The sequence below is a fragment of the Penicillium pulvis genome (assembly GCF_028828015.1).
Source record: "Penicillium pulvis strain IBT 33274 chromosome Unknown contig_23_segment0_segment0, whole genome shotgun sequence".
Taxonomy (NCBI): Eukaryota; Fungi; Ascomycota; class Eurotiomycetes; order Eurotiales; family Aspergillaceae; genus Penicillium; species Penicillium pulvis.
The window spans coordinates 567,023-582,397 of NW_026643075.1; the positions used below are offsets into that span (position 1 = coordinate 567,023).

The 15,375-nt window shown below is 48.6% G+C and overlaps 7 protein-coding genes across 7 annotated transcripts; 3 read left to right on the forward strand and 4 right to left on the reverse strand.

Moving 5' to 3' along the window:
• Positions 1–302: 302 nt before the first annotated feature.
• On the reverse strand, positions 303–2,286 carry N7503_004483 (acyl--CoA ligase; the record flags this gene model as incomplete). The annotated part of the gene is made up of 6 exons (XM_057064030.1): positions 303–362; positions 420–573; positions 631–715; positions 782–1,077; positions 1,152–1,619; positions 1,676–2,286. The coding sequence occupies 6 exons, from the start codon at positions 2,284–2,286 to the stop codon at positions 303–305; spliced, it is 1,674 nt and encodes a 557-aa protein (XP_056921773.1).
• Positions 2,287–2,750: 464 nt separating this feature from the next.
• Positions 2,751–3,914, reverse strand: N7503_004484 (uncharacterized protein; the record flags this gene model as incomplete). The annotated part of the gene is made up of 1 exon (XM_057064031.1): positions 2,751–3,914. The coding sequence occupies one exon, from the start codon at positions 3,912–3,914 to the stop codon at positions 2,751–2,753; it is 1,164 nt and encodes a 387-aa protein (XP_056921774.1).
• A 1,279-nt stretch (positions 3,915–5,193) lies between these two features.
• Positions 5,194–7,438, forward strand: N7503_004485 (uncharacterized protein; the record flags this gene model as incomplete). The annotated part of the gene is made up of 6 exons (XM_057064032.1): positions 5,194–5,260; positions 5,339–5,452; positions 5,508–5,825; positions 5,875–6,687; positions 6,739–6,821; positions 6,869–7,438. The coding sequence occupies 6 exons, from the start codon at positions 5,194–5,196 to the stop codon at positions 7,436–7,438; spliced, it is 1,965 nt and encodes a 654-aa protein (XP_056921775.1).
• A 614-nt stretch (positions 7,439–8,052) lies between these two features.
• N7503_004486 (ribokinase) lies at positions 8,053–9,117 on the forward strand (the record flags this gene model as incomplete). Its single annotated transcript, XM_057064033.1, has 1 exon — positions 8,053–9,117. One exon carries the CDS (start codon positions 8,053–8,055, stop codon positions 9,115–9,117), a length of 1,065 nt encoding a protein of 354 aa, XP_056921776.1.
• Positions 9,118–9,203: 86 nt separating this feature from the next.
• On the reverse strand, positions 9,204–11,055 carry N7503_004487 (uncharacterized protein; the record flags this gene model as incomplete). The annotated part of the gene is made up of 4 exons (XM_057064034.1): positions 9,204–9,958; positions 10,009–10,741; positions 10,795–10,931; positions 10,977–11,055. 4 exons carry the CDS (start codon positions 11,053–11,055, stop codon positions 9,204–9,206), a joined length of 1,704 nt encoding a protein of 567 aa, XP_056921777.1.
• Positions 11,056–11,399: 344 nt separating this feature from the next.
• N7503_004488 (sugar porter family MFS transporter) lies at positions 11,400–13,283 on the reverse strand (the record flags this gene model as incomplete). Its single annotated transcript, XM_057064035.1, has 5 exons — positions 11,400–11,836; positions 11,890–12,034; positions 12,084–12,199; positions 12,250–13,115; positions 13,165–13,283. The coding sequence occupies 5 exons, from the start codon at positions 13,281–13,283 to the stop codon at positions 11,400–11,402; spliced, it is 1,683 nt and encodes a 560-aa protein (XP_056921778.1).
• A 669-nt stretch (positions 13,284–13,952) lies between these two features.
• On the forward strand, positions 13,953–15,227 carry N7503_004489 (uncharacterized protein; the record flags this gene model as incomplete). The annotated part of the gene is made up of 4 exons (XM_057064036.1): positions 13,953–14,142; positions 14,192–14,700; positions 14,754–15,000; positions 15,046–15,227. The coding sequence occupies 4 exons, from the start codon at positions 13,953–13,955 to the stop codon at positions 15,225–15,227; spliced, it is 1,128 nt and encodes a 375-aa protein (XP_056921779.1).
• Positions 15,228–15,375: the final 148 nt, after the last annotated feature.

The following is a 15,375-nucleotide window of genomic DNA, read 5'->3' on the forward strand; positions in this document are numbered from 1 at the left end:
CGGGGGGCAGGGCTAAGAAGGAAGGATTTTAAATCTAGGAGGGGTTGCGCATAGAAACAAGCAACGGGGTATGCGAGTCACGCGAGTCAGCTGCTCCTTGATTTCCCCATATAACGCAATGCAGAAGTACTGATTGTCATATATTATGGATCCCTTGGATATGAATTTCCCGCGCTCGCCCGTTGCACCGGACGTGACGGTACCATCCCGCTGTGATCTAGAGGGAATACCCTGATGTTACTCGTCAAATAGCAGCACACATGGATACCACCAGACACTACGCGAGATTCTATGTACAGCTCTTATAATCTTGAGTTGTTTACGATAGCGTCTCTGATAGCTCGTCGCAAAATCTTCCCAGACTAGATAGTCCGTTAGTTATTGTCATATACCCTAGCCGGTATTTCAACACCACATACCGGAGATTTGGGGATGGTATCGACAAAGACGACTCCACCTGTGAGTCTCTTTATCGTTGAGACCTTGCTGTTGATGAATTGCAGGATGTCGTCCACGGAGACTGAAGCTCCTGGTGCTGCCACAACATAGGCACGAGGGTACTCCTCATCGCCCCTGTATATGTTAGTCCACGGTACAAGACCTTTTAACGGAAATATTATTGAGCCTCACTTTCTCACGCCGATGACGGCGGCGTCATTGATGGCCGGGTGATCAAGAAGGAGTGCTTCAAGCTCAGCGGGCCAGACCTGGACGCCTTTCACCTTGATCATTTCCTGCCACAATTGTCAACCATTATCCTCGGCTTCATTAACACGCCCACCATGACTTGCCTTCTTTCGATCCACGACATAGTACCACCCATTCTCATCCTGGCGCGCCACATCTCCTGTCCTTAGCCATCCATCTGGAGTAATCGTCTCATCGGTCGCCTTTTTGTTTTGCCAGTAACCCTTCATAATGTTCGGACCACGGAACCATATCTCCCCACTTTGGCCTCGCGCAACCTCACTCCCCTCATCATCCATCAGCTTGATCTCACAGTTGGGCATGGGCTCGCCAACAGAGCCGGCCACTGCCGTTAGGGTAGGATCCCAGCCTAGAGTATTGCAGCAGGATCTGTGGGCAGAGTTAGTATTGGCCTCCGCTCCAAGTCATGGTAAATAGTACTTGGTGAAAGAGAGGGAACGAACTCGGTTGACGCAAGGCCCTGCTTGACGTTTACGTGTCCTTTGGGCCAAAGCGACTCATATTGAAGAGTTGGTGCTGGACCTAACGGTGCTGCGCACGAGAAAGATTTGGTGACGCTGCTGATGTCATACTTTCCACTCTTCACAGCAGAATGTTTGGTCATGGCCACGATGATGGGCGGTACTAGGTGCAACTCCGTGATCCGAAATCTCTGAATGTTTTCCAGCATACGGTTGATCTCGTACTGCCGCATGATGTATGAGGGAACCCGTCTGGCGATGGATATGGTGCAGAAATAGCATAGCGCCAGACCGTGGTACAGTGGTATTGCGCATAGCCACCTCGAATTTCTAGCCGCCTGTTCTGTCGTGCGGAGGTTGGGATCGAGGCTCATCACAAAATCAGTCTGTACACAATTTGCGAGAATGCCATGATGCGATACTTCCGCTGCCTTTGGAAGACCAGTGGTTCTATCAATCATAACGTTAGCATCAATAGAGACTTAAATTACGCCAGGGTCGCCAACCCAGATGTCATTATCACATAGGCGGTTGTCGACTTCGATTCTCCCGGGTTCAATTTCTTCCAAATGAAGCGCCTACCCATTTCTTTAGGCGCCAGTAAGTGCTTCCAATGCTTTACTTCAAGTTCAATATTATCATCGCCACCGCCTTCCTTGATGAGTGGAGCATTGTTAAACACGAAAACACGTTCCCGCTCCATGCCTACCATTTTGGCAGCCTCCAGAGCGCAGGCTAGAGTTGCCTCGCTCGCCATCATGAAGCTTGGCTTAGTGAGGCTGAGTTGGTACGCCAACTCGTGGGCATTGGAGTGCGGATTCGCGGATTGGTATATGCCACTGGCCATGATAATGCCGAGGTTGACAACGGGGAATAGAATATCATTGCCGCTAAGGATAACGACTCGGTCACCTTCATTTAATCCCGCTGCTTTTAATCCCGCGGCTAAACGCTGTGACCAGAGGCGGAGCTCGGTCCAGGTCATGCACAGCGCCTCTGGGTCTTCAGCGTCAGCAAAGGCGACAGCATCGCCTAGAGGAGCTGTAGGGGACCCGAAGAGATAAGTGGGAATGTCTATCTTCGGAACGGAAACGCTCCATCGTGATTTCTGTGGCATCGCTAGGTACCTTACGCTGATAGTGGCGCTGATATAACGACAGGTGAAGAGGAGAGAAAGGGAAGGAGCGGGAATATCGCTGATCTCGTTCCGTATTAAGCTTTCTAAGCATAAGTCGGTGGGGGGGCCTTACAGTACGTGTTCGCCTGCATACAGAAAAGCGTGTTTCAATAGACTAGAGGCTCCCGGTCTCGAAGTGTCATGAATCGCCAATTATCAACATAGAAATCGCAACGTTTCCCGTGGCCCCCGCTCCAATCACCGCCCTCGCCGCTCAACGAGGTGTAGCGTTCTAGCCGCCAGTCAGCATCCCCGCACGTCAAAGGGCTTTACTGTATCTAGCACTATAATAGATTTGATTGGTCAAGGTTTTCTTGGCCAAACTGGTCACTCAAAGCGGTTAGTGTGTCAGTTGATTTATCACCTGGATTGAATACATCACTCCGACCTTAGAACATCAGTTTTTATTTCCTAAGCTGTACAATCACATCACCCTCCTCTGCTAGACTGAACCATATATAGGCTGTAACATGACGAGGCCATTCAGTATTTTCGGACTCTCCGCCAACCCAGTCGCCCCGTGGTGAAAGCACACTGCGAGATTGGGACATGAGTCTCATTTGGTACAATCGCCACATGTCCCAAAGAGGTACACCAAGTCGTCGAAATGCTTTGAAATCCACTTTCCAGAGGGCGTTATAGCTACGGGCTTTTTCACCGCCGCGAAGGCAATTGAAAAAACTAATCACGCAGTTTCTGCCCTCTATATATGCCGGACTCCGACGCCATTTCGAATCAACGTGGGTATCTTGAATATTTGGCAAAGGCCAGCATTTCTGTACCGTCAAAACGGTTGATGGCGGAATGGCAACTAAATATGGAGTCCGGTGGCTGAGAATTGTCGGTTTGGAAGAACATAAATCGACCACGCACTCCGAAATCGTCTGGAGCTCTTCTGTTCCCCCTGGGTACTGACACCATTCCAGATATTGTTCACTGAAGCAGTCTAGATCATGCGTAGACCATAGCCAGTGGTTTGTCGCAGCATTATGGATCTGGTGGAAGAGCTCAAGTTTCCAGAGCCCTCGATGCGTCCGATAAGATTCTACCCACGATGGTGCATCAACATCGAATTGGACAAGCTCGCCACCTTTGGGTGGTGGAATTAATCTGTGCATCCAATCCACAACCTTGGCATCGGAAGCCATGGGACGGCGGGGCTTTGCGGACTCGAGACGATTCATGAATTGCTGAAGACAAGCACAGGCAGCGAGATGTATTTCCGCTGCTGTACTTACAGTCTGATGCACCGCAGCTAGTGAGTGGGTGGTGGAAAGGGGGATAGGTCGCAAACCATCCTTTGGTGAGCCAGCAAGCTCCTCTAGCAAGGCCTGTGGAGTGAATGTTGTCGATAAAATGGAGGCTAAGCGCGTGAAATAGTAATGAAGCCCGTGCGAAGTGAGGGAGCAGTTTCTTAGGACGTGTTCAGTGATGTTTTTGAACGAGCCGTTGAAAGCTTCCTTCACTCGGGGAGATATTTGTTGAAGACCGTTTAAGCTGGTGAAGTCGCAGCAAGATTCAAGAATTTGCCAAATAATTTCAGTCGGGAGTTTTGCGAAAGGATCCATTTTCGGCTCGATTCATATATTCATGAATATTGGGAATATCTACAGGGCGAAGGGGAATGAAAAGGAAGAAGTTGAGGATTTGTTGGCCGGTAGGCACAGTATTTAACAATTATGAGATACTCGTAAGAGGGAGAACCAAACATGCCAAGGAACTAGTTATCAGGAACAGTGAAGATTTCCGCTGTGGCTCTCGCTTCAGGTCCTTGAACACTAAAGGACGCTAGAAACTAGTAGCTCCCGAAGGGTCTATTACCCCGGCATTGTACAACTGGTTATGTCTTATCAAACAATTGAATTGGTCTTTACTGGCATACTTTCGAGGTCGCCAGATCACAGCGTTCGAAGCCTCAGGGCTTAGCTTGTTTGCCTCCTCGTTGCTACATAGGTCTCTCTCCTCTCCATCGTTATCTTCACTTTCAAAGTGGTGCATTTTGACATTTTTGGGGCACACAAAACACTCTTGATATCCAGAAGATGGTCGTTGGGTCTCGCAGGTAAAGCTTCAGGCTTGGAGACCCATTGCTGTATGAGTCTGTGGGTGTGAGCCCTCCTTTTACCGAACATGAATATGCAATTCATTACTTTGTTTTGATTCAAATGTGCCTCGGTCAAATTTACAAAATCATTCAGTGTCTCGCCAAGGCTCCAAGACCGGATCAGGATCCGTAAATTACACGCCAAATGAGCCAAGTGAGCATGAAGCGCACTGTTCGCTTCACATAGGCAATCTCTTGTTGTGATAACAATGCCCCATGCTTTCAGAATTCTACCAATATAACCGCCGATCTTTTTCGAAATTTGCCGCGGCACCTGGATGGCTGCTTACTGTTGAGATGAACCTAGAAATGTGTTATTGGACAGAGAGCACCCTCATAAGGGATCAGTCTTTAAGATTCGATCAATTGACTTTGGTGGCTTGAGCTCGTTCTACCAAATCCCGCCCAGCTGGTGCCTGGTTTGCCCATTCCCCACTTAAGCGAGTGCTGCCTGACACTAACCCAGGCAGCAGCCGGCTTGGTGCCTCGTCTATAAGGCCAACAGTCAACAGTGTGACCGTCAGCTTCGTTTTAAAGAATCGCTTTCCCTGGCTTGTCTCTATCAGAATTCATCTATCAGCCCTCTTCCTTCTTCCGATTCATCTCACAATTTGTCCAACTTCCAACTTTGGAAGGTTCTCTCCTCATCTCGGTTCCAGACGCTTCTTGGTCTGCTGGCCTGACTCTCACTTGAGTCAATTTTCTCCTATACGCTTCTTCTATTCTTCCCACATCACCTAAATATGGCGCCTCGATCCTTCAAAAAGCTGTCAATTGCAGTCAGTGGTACCATCCCAGGGTACAAGCAGGGTAAGGGACCCCTATCAGAAGCCGAATATTAGCCCCACACCAGTGGACCCTGACCAATGCTAACGTGCTGGGTCGCAGCCGATGTCAAGTCTTTGGTTGAAGCCCAAGGTGCTACATTCTCTGCAACAGTGGATGACGGATGCACACATTTGATTACCACTGAGAGGGACGCTGCGAAAAGAGGAACCAAGTGTAAATATCCCGATTTGTGGAAAGCGCCCCACTTCTCTTTACTGAAAGCAAACAGATCAACAAGCATGCAATGTCAAGAATTGCAAGATTGTAACTGTGCAATGGCTCGTAGCCTCAAGCGAAGCGAAAAAAGTTCTCCCCGAGAAGGCCTATATATTGCCGGATTCGAATGGTGGCGACATCAAAGCCGAAGTCCCAATGCTAGATGGCACTACCGATAACACGAGGAAGCGCACCATTAAGCAAGAGGATGACGACCAGGCAGAGTCGAACAAAAAGCCAAAGGACTCGCAGCGGACGAGCTTGAAATCCTCCTTGAAGGTTCCCATCGATAACATGTTCATCTACCATTCTCCCTTCCAAAACAAGAAAGGTTGTTCTACTTCCCTCAAAGGCCTTTTCTTTACTGACCATCCTTTTAGATTCTGTGGTTTTGATCGAGGACTCTGGGTTGATATGGGATGCGGCTCTGAACCAGACAGATTCTGGAAAGAACAATAACAAATTCTACCTTGTGCAACTGATCGTATCGTCAGACAAAAAGGAGTACGTTACATGGACTCGTTGGGGCCGCGTCGGCGAATTTGGCCAGTACTCTACCTGGGGCCATGGATCACTTGAAACGGCTAAGGCTGCGTTTGAGAAGAAGTTCAAAGACAAATCCGGTTTGAAGTGGGAAAACCGCCTGGGCACTCCGAAGAATGGCAAATATACCTTCATCGAGCGGAATTATGAGGATGATGACGCCGACGAGACGTTGGAGAAGAATAAATCTGACGATGTGCCGATCAAGGGAGAAAGTACCTTGACCAAACCCCTGCAGAACCTTATGTCCTTCATTTTCAACCCTCAACACGTCCAATCGGCACTGGCGTCGATGTCATACGATGCGAAGAAGTTACCACTTGGGAAACTAAGTGACCGGACCTTGAAATCCGGTTTCTTGATTTTGAAGGAACTGGCGGAGCTGATTGCTGAGACTACGCGTGACACAAACTGGCAAACAACCATTGAGAGCCTGAGCAATAGATACTTCACCACGATCCCCCATGACTTTCGTCGAAACCGACCTCCGATTCTGAACTCTGATCAACTGATCAAAAAGGAGGTCGAATTGCTCGATGCTCTTACGGACATGGATGTCGCAAATGAAATCATGAAAGATTCCAAACTCTCGGATATCAACGAGTTGGATCGCCAGTTCCAAAGTCTCGGCATGAAGGAAATGACTCGATGTAGGTCGAACCTCGTGTTCTTATGAGTGAGCAGCTACTGATATTCTGCAGTGGGCCACAACACAAGTGAATACCACGAGCTAGCTTCTTACCTCAACGATTCACGTGGTGCAAGCCACAACATGGAATATCAAGTGAGTCCACCCCTGTTCAGGCTTTAGTCCCATACTAATCCATATAGATCATTGATATCTTCCGGATCGAGCGCCAGGGCGAGAACGATCGATTCACATCCTCTCCATTCTCAAAACTGAAGAACAGCGACCGCCGCCTACTATGGCACGGCTCGCGCAGCACAAACTTCGGTGGTATTCTCAGCCAGGGTCTGCGCATCGCTCCTCCAGAAGCACCCGTCAACGGATACATGTTTGGAAAGGGTGTTTACCTCGCAGACACATCCACCAAGTCCGCGAACTACTGTTGCTCACACAACAGTGCGAACATGGGATTACTGTTGCTCTGTGATGCAGAGCTCGGTGATCCAATGTTGGAGCTGGTCCACAGTGATTCTAATGCCGGTAATAATGCGAAAAGTCAAGGAAAGATCGCTACGCTCGGTCGAGGCAAAACAGTTCCTGGTGGATGGAAAGATGCGGCCTGTTTGACTCCTGAATTGAACGGAGTCACGATGCCTGACGTGGCGGTTGGCCAGGCATGGGATGACAATGCCTCTCTGCGATACAATGAGTACATCGTCTACGATGTGGCTCAAATCAGACAGCGCTACCTCTTTTACGTTCACATGCGCTGAGCAGTGGAGCTTTGATCTTCATCTTGGCATGGGTCGGTGTTATGGTCTTATCATTCATGGTTTATGGCTGGTTTTCTACAGCGAGGAGTTTGTCGGGGGTTGCTTACATCCATATCAGCTGCATCATTCAGGAAAAAGGTTTTTATATTCATTTTGGAACCCTTTTAATAGGAGTTTCCTAACAACCAATAATACAATCAGCTTATATCTCCATCTCAAGCTTGCAACATAACGGTTAGACTGAGGCGGACTCGCTTGTACGGCAAAGCCTCATAGGATACACATACAAACAATTTTACTTCGATGCTTTGCTTCCTCATTCAGTTCAAATTAACGTCATTTAAAAAGAACCGCGCGATCAGGATCTTAATGTCGAGACTTAGCCTGCGTGTTCTATTTTAGGCTAGCGCGAAAAAAAGAACCACCCACATTAGGAGTATAACCACCAGTCTAACCGAATTAGGCCGCGCATAGGCTACACTAGCCCGATCGGGACCCATAGATAGACAAAGAGAAAGAACAGCTTTGGAAAGATATATCAACCAAGACTTACATCTTTCCTTTGAACTTCCGCAATGCTATTCTACAACCAACAACCTCACTACACCGTCACAATGAGCTTCGGGATCCCCCAACCCCACCTCGCCGTAATCGGCTCCCTAAACATCGACTTCGTCACAACAACACCACGCTGCGCCCAAGCAGGCGAAACCCTAACAGCAACCTCCCTCACCATAACAGCGGGTGGAAAAGGCGGAAACCAAGCCGTCGCAGCCGGCCGCGCCTCGTTTATCTCCTCAAACAAACAAGACGGATCTGTTCGCATGATCGGTGCTGTGAAAGTGAACGATCCGAATTACAAAACACTCCTGGAACCTACACTCCAAACATCAGGCGTCTGTACAAATGGTATTGCGCTTCTATCCGATGCCAATGCCCAGACTGGATCAGCGACTATCATCGTCGAAGAAGACAGCGGCGAGAACCGGATCCTTGTTGTTCCTGGTGCGAATCATAGCGGTATGACAGATGTTGACAGAATTCATTGGGAAGTCATAGATCAGACTACCATGCCTTTACCACAGGTTGTTGTTCTACAAGGCGAGATTCCACGAGCAACTACGTTGTGGGCTTTGGAATGCTTCAACCGTGCCGAAGGGTTTCCTCATGTGGTCTTCAATCCCGCGCCTGTTTATCCCGAGGGGATTCCGTTGGAGGCTCTTCTGGGGACTTCGGTGCTGATTATGAACGAGACTGAAGCTGGACAGATGTCGCAGACTATTGCTGGTTTCTCATTTTCTGGTCCCGTTCAGGAGGCTGTTGATCTGGGTGGATTGCGGCCAGAGGAATTGGCTTCGAGATTTCATATGCTTGCGCGCGTGCAAGTCGTACTTATTACGCTTGGTGCCAAGGGTGTCTATTTCTCGACTAGGAGTGGTCGGTCTGGTTATGTGAATGGAGTCAAGGTTGCTCAGGTCGTTGATACTACTGCTGCGGGTGATACTTTCGTCGGGTATTTTTCATCGGACTTTGCGCGGTTCGTTGCCACTGGGGCGAAATTGGAGATGTTCGACGATGTGATTGAAATGGTGGTGGAGAAAGCGAATTCGGCTGCTGCAATGTGTGTGCAGCGGAAAGGCGCCATGCAGAGTATCCCGTTTGCGTATGAATTGCAATGATGTGTTGCATATTATTTTATTGCAAACTGGATTGGTGGATAGATAAAAGCCAGGCGTTATTAAATTATTATCATAGTTCACCTATCCTATACTTCTAGTTCTCCGTCATATCTCGCAACTCTCCATCTCGATTTCAGCGAGTCTGTCTCATGCTCCAAATTAATACCCGTGGTAGCCGTTATCCTTCTCAATCGCTCCAGTATAACAACTTGCTGGGACTCATGCGTCATGTCTCTCGCAATGAATAACAGACTGGCGACGAGTACGGGGTCCCACTGCTCTGGCGAGTCATTGCTAGCTGCAATACCGGCGATTGCCTGCGCATGCCATATATGTGAAGTAAAACACCGTGGACCGGGAAGCGACTTGAGAAGCCGTGGTTTGTGCGTAAGGAGCAAGAGGGACGTTATATGGTAAACAGCATTGGCGACCAGCGCCATAGGTGTTGTAAAGATCATGATCGGGAACGATGAGTTGTGGTCCGGGTCAATTTGATCTGCTTCACCTCCACGGACATCCAAGATCTGTTGCGCATCGACTGGGCGCTCATTATACCACTTTTGACAATCTGACCAGAGAAAGGTCCACTGTGAGAGGAAGTGGGACTGTCGAAGAGATGGGAAGGCTGCTAATTGTGGAGAGCCCGCTTGGAGAGAAGAAACAGGGTCTCCATATATCAAGGCGAGACAATGTCCCAGGAGACATAACGCATGCTGATAGAATTTGTTAGTAATCAGTTGCACTGTAGATTGGGATGTATGGATTGAAGATCCATTTCGTTGGAGAAATGATTGGAATGAGATAATGGGTGCTTTGGAGGTGGAGATTGAGGCTGCCAGGTCTGAGAAATTGTTAGATCTAATTTCCATTACTTGAAACTCGGTAACATACCAAGTCGAAAATAGAGCCAAAATAGCGATTCTCCCAGCTCTTGAGCCAGGTCAAGTGGTGACATGAATCCACGCGGATGCTCAATTTGCGGTGAAAGGAGATTTCTCCATTGATGAAGTCCAGACGGTAAAAGTTCTTGCACGGTCAATAGGACTTCACCGACACGCCTTTCCAGCTCAGGCTGCAGTGCGATGTTTTCTTCTGCCTCCTTGCGGAATCGCAGCATATTCACAATATCTTCACTGTGGGTCAAAGAAAGAAGAGATCTCTGACCTGCCGATAGTGCGAGGATGGCGCATTGTAGAGGTCTGTTTAATCGGGAAAGAAGGAGGACCCGAACGCCGAGGGCGCAATTGGAATCGCCAGTGTCCATCCATGGCCCAACGTGATAACGAAAATGTCGAAGTAGATCAGTCTCATAACTTGTGTTTTCCTTGCTTGGCCTGTGCACTAATCTTTGATAACTCGCAGCAAAACCAAGATGTCCGTGATAGGCAACAGAGGCTTGAGGTTCTGCATCAACAAGCATGTCAGTATCCGCATGCAAGTCCGATCCTGGATATGTAATGGACACATCGGGGGCATGAATGCTCAACCCGACGGGGCGGATGTCATGATTTTGAAATGGGATCTCTTCTTGGTGATCCAGGTTATCTTGCCCATTGCTCTGGCTTGGTGCAGATTGCTGTCTTGGTCTCCCTTTGGCAATTGGAGCAGGCGAATCATCCACGAACTATATCTGACATTAACAGAGGTCCAGAGTTTCTTTCTCATGATACTACTTACCTTGATCGCCTTGTAGCCCTGTCGCAATCCACCAAGTACCTCCCCAGACCGCGGCGTCATGAAAGCCAAGTCCGATCCATACTTGCAAGTGAATCCTTTGACTTCACAGTTTGCGCATCGTGGTTTTTGCTCATCACCTGCGAATGTCAGATTGACTCAGTTCGACCGGTGTTTTCACCTACATTTTCTTCGCCTCTTGCGACATGTCAGACAACCGGTCCTCACCCTCTGTTTGTCTGTAGGTGTAGGCTTGCGAGGCATGATTGAAGTATAACGTGCATGACGGGGATGTTGAAAGATGCCAAAAGAGGTTCTGCGGAGCCTCTGCGGCCTAAATTCAGGGAGAAGGTCGTATTGTGGGGCGGAACTCGCCGAGGGAGAAGAGCGGGCTGAACCGCGATTTTGAATCGATTGGGTAATGGAGGCGTCCGGACGCCACCCGAGGATCGAGATATCTCAATTACTTGCTGATAGATCTATAACCACGTTCTTATGTGGGGAAATGTTCTTCATTTACAAAAGTATGGGGTTTCATCAAAGCTTCATTCGCCAAGCATATGCGCTCAGATCTCAAATTATCGAACTAATTAGGAAACTCATGCCGACTACAGAGTCTCAATATACTGAGAGCCGTTCTTCTCCAGATCCCGTCCAGTAGCAGCACCCATGCGTTCCAGGAAGTCGGTCAAGCCGACATCGCGCTGAGCCTCACGCATCAACTCAGCATCCCGCTCGCCAGTGTTGCTCTTGAACACGCGATCCATCTCTTCAAGAGAAGTACCCTTGGTCTCGGGTAAATAGAAATAAACCCACGCAATACCGACCGCCAGGAACACAGCGAAGAAGATATACGTGCCCCACTCCCAAGCCTGCAGCATCGGTGGAACGAAGAATGCGATGGCAAAGTTGTTGATCCAGTTACTTGAAGCTCCGATCGAGGCACCTTTGGCGCGGATCGAAAGAGGGAAGATCTCGGAGACGAGGGTCCAGGAGACGGGACCCCAGGTGGCGCCGAAGCCTGCAATATAGAGCCAGATGAGGGCTAGAGAGGTATTAGCTTTAGTATATTTGGAAGGTACATGCGTTGCCACTCACCAACAGCGGTCCAACCAGCTGCCACATGTGACGGCCAATCGTGTTGGAATTTCGCCACAATCACTCCGACGATTACCATGCTGCAGAACATCACGATTGATCCACCAAGAAGCATGGGCTTACGGCCGATTTTATCGATCACGAGCTAGGTGTTGTTAGACTGGGGAACTCAGGATATGCGGGCTTGAACATACCATTCCAGGGATAGTGCTGACGATGAATACAACACCGGTCACACCAGTTGCGAGAAGGGCAATAGTACCACCAGTCAGACCAAGGCTTTCAAAGATATTGGAAGCATAGTAAATGACTATTTGCTGGTTAGTATCAACCCAATATCAACACATAATGAGTACTCACTAGCATCGATACCACTCCACTGCTGGAAAAACATAATCAACCACGCAGTAGCCACCCGCTTAACGTTATCCATAGTCCGGAAACAATTGGCATACTGCGCAATCTGATTCATGAAAACGCTCTTGCGCTCACGCTCTGCCAATTTCGGGAATGCCTTGGCAAAAGCGCGCTCCTCGAAGGCGGCCTCGGCCTTGATCTCCAAGTACTCAACCTGAACCAGCTCGTGCTCAACGGGCACCTTTCGCATCCAGGCCAAAGTAGCCTGTGCTTCTTCATCGCGGCCCTTCTTTACCAGCCAGCGAGGGGAGAATGGCATGAACCAGATTCCACATGCGAGACACACGGCGGGAATACCCTGAATAATGGAAGGAAGACGCCAGGCCAGATCGGTCTGCGACGCACCAGTGCCACCGATGTTGTTACTTCCGTAACCAACCCAGAAGGAAATCATGATTCCCAAGATCGTGGCGAACTGGTAGAAAGAGACCAAGAGGCCACGCATCTCGGGAGCTGCAAGCTCGGCATTGTACAGGGGCCCGACACCGCTGAACAGGCCCACACCAAGACCTGTGAAGAAACGGCCGGCATACAAAAGAGATGGGTTTCCGGCCGTAGCGCCGATGTAAAGATAACTTCCCAGAATAACCCAGCAACAGGCGAAGAACATGGTGTACTTTCGGGAGAAGATCTCGCCCAGGATACCCGCTGTCAGGGATCCGACAATACCTCCCAGTTGCAGAACGGAGGTCAACCAACCCGTTGCTGTGGATGATGCGACAACAGTTGGGAAGTTCTCAACAAAACGGGTCATGACCAGAGACTGGCCCAGGACACCCTGTTGGTATCCATACTCGAAACCACCAAACCTGACAAAGTTAGATTGTGATATAATCCTGAACAATAGAGGAAACTAACGAGGCAAAGAAAGCGATGAAGAGCACTTTAGGGTTATCAAAGATAGACTGCCACATAGATTTTTTCACAATATGCATGCGTGGAGTCACCTCCACATCAACAGATGATCGATCTGTCATGGCGAAGGTCAATCAATTAAAACCACAAGGAAGCACAACCTTTGAGAAGATGAAAAGACAAGATTGAAATCATCAAAAAAACCAAGGACGCAGACCCCATATATACAAAAATTCCTCTCATCCCGCGTACCTAAATCGTACCACAAAAACTTAAAAATTTCCCCAGTCTCGGCCTCCCGAGTCACGCCCCCGAAAAAACATGGAGAACAAAAGTGCGGAGAGTGAGCCACTAGACTCGAACCAGAACACCGTAGCCTACGGTACCCGTTTTGAGAAATCGGGTGGATCCACTCGGTTAACTAAGAGAGTTTTTCACCCAAAAGTTGTCACGGAATGCGCCAAGAGTGTAACTGAAACTAGCGTGATGTGTGTGTGGTCGGACCATAATTTCCTCTTTGGGGTGCAGAGCCAGAGACTTTCTCCTTTGGATAAGTTGATGCGGGGAGAATCGGCATCAGCTGTGGGGATTATGGGGTTGGTTGTTGTTGTTGACGTAAATTTCTTCTATGAAGCTTGGATATTGTCGGAGAATGGTCGGTGGCCGTATAGTGGGTTAAGGTAGCAGTAGATAATCCCAATGAGTGTATATATAAAATGTGTTTCGCGAGGAAGAGAGATCGACACCTTTTTCAGTATTGATTGTTGACTTCGTCCTGTCTTGTGTTAGAGATGCATCCTATTCCCTTGTCGCTGCTTTGCGGCGCCCTGTTACCTTTTGTAACCGGAGCCAATGCTCTACCCAAAGCCTCGCGTGCAGAGAAGCACTATGCTATCATGGACAATGATTGGTACACAGCAGGCTTCGTACCATACCTAATTGCTCTCGACGGAGATATAGAGATCCTCGGTCTTGCCTCAGGTAATTTCACCCAAAAAAATCAACGTTCTCAAGCACTAATATCCTCCAGACACAGCAAACAGCTGGCAACCCCAAGGCGCCCTTCACGCCGTAGCAACCCTAGAAGCCGGAAACCTAAGCTGCATCCCCGTCTACCCCGGTGCAACATACCCACTCATCAATACACCAGAACGTTTCCAGGCATGGGAAACCATTCACGGAAAACTGCCTTGGGAAGGCGCTTTCGCTCCGGAGAACAAGACCGCTGAGGCTGCTGGTAGCGATCCTACCTCCGGTAACCCGAATCGTATAGTCAAAGCTGCGTTTAAGGAGGGATACCCCAAGGGAAAGCCGGAAAACTCTACCTCTGCTGCGAACTTTATGGTTGAGATGGTGCATAAATATCCTGGTCAGGTATCTATTTACTCTGCTGGAGCGTTGACTAATGTTGCGCTGGCCGTTCGTATGGATCCTGAGTTTGCGTCGCTGGCTAAGGATCTAGTTATTATGGGTGGGTATGTGGATTTAAATATGTTGATGGCTACTGGAAGTATCCTTCTCGCTGATCTGCAGTCTGATGTGAGTATATTTCTGTCTACCATTGTTTTTTGATCTATGCTTATTAGTTCTAGATCAACCTCATGATCGACCCTGAAGCTTCGAAAATCGCATTGACGGCCGATTTTCCCAACATCACTATTGCGGGCAACGTCGCGAACCAGGTTTTTCCTAGCCAGGAATTTGCGGATGAGGTTTACTCCGTCCCGAACCCGTATAGCAAACTTTTCCACGATTATTATGATCTTTCTTTTCCATTCTGGGATGAGACTGCTGCGGCGCTTATGGTTGATCCGTCGCTTGCTACCAATCAGACTTCAGGTAGGTTTTCATTACCCAGTGGAGAATAATTACTAATTGTTTTAGTCTATTTGGATGTCGATATCTCATACGGCAGTCCCAATTATGGCAATATCCATGTGTACCAGGAGGCTCTTGCCCCTCGTGGCATTCGGGAAGTCAACTATGTTTTCCAGGTTGATGCGGATAGACTCAAGCAGCGGATCAAGCATGCGCTACAATATCCGAAGTCGTGTGCGGATCTGTAGAGCATTAGGTTCTGTCACTTTGTACATATCTTTAGGCCTTGCTGTCCTGGGCCCAGTACATAGATTTTCATCTATATTTATAACATTGGAAATGGTACATAACCCAAAAGACTCCAGGGCTTGGGCAGAAATTGGCATTTAGAAGAAA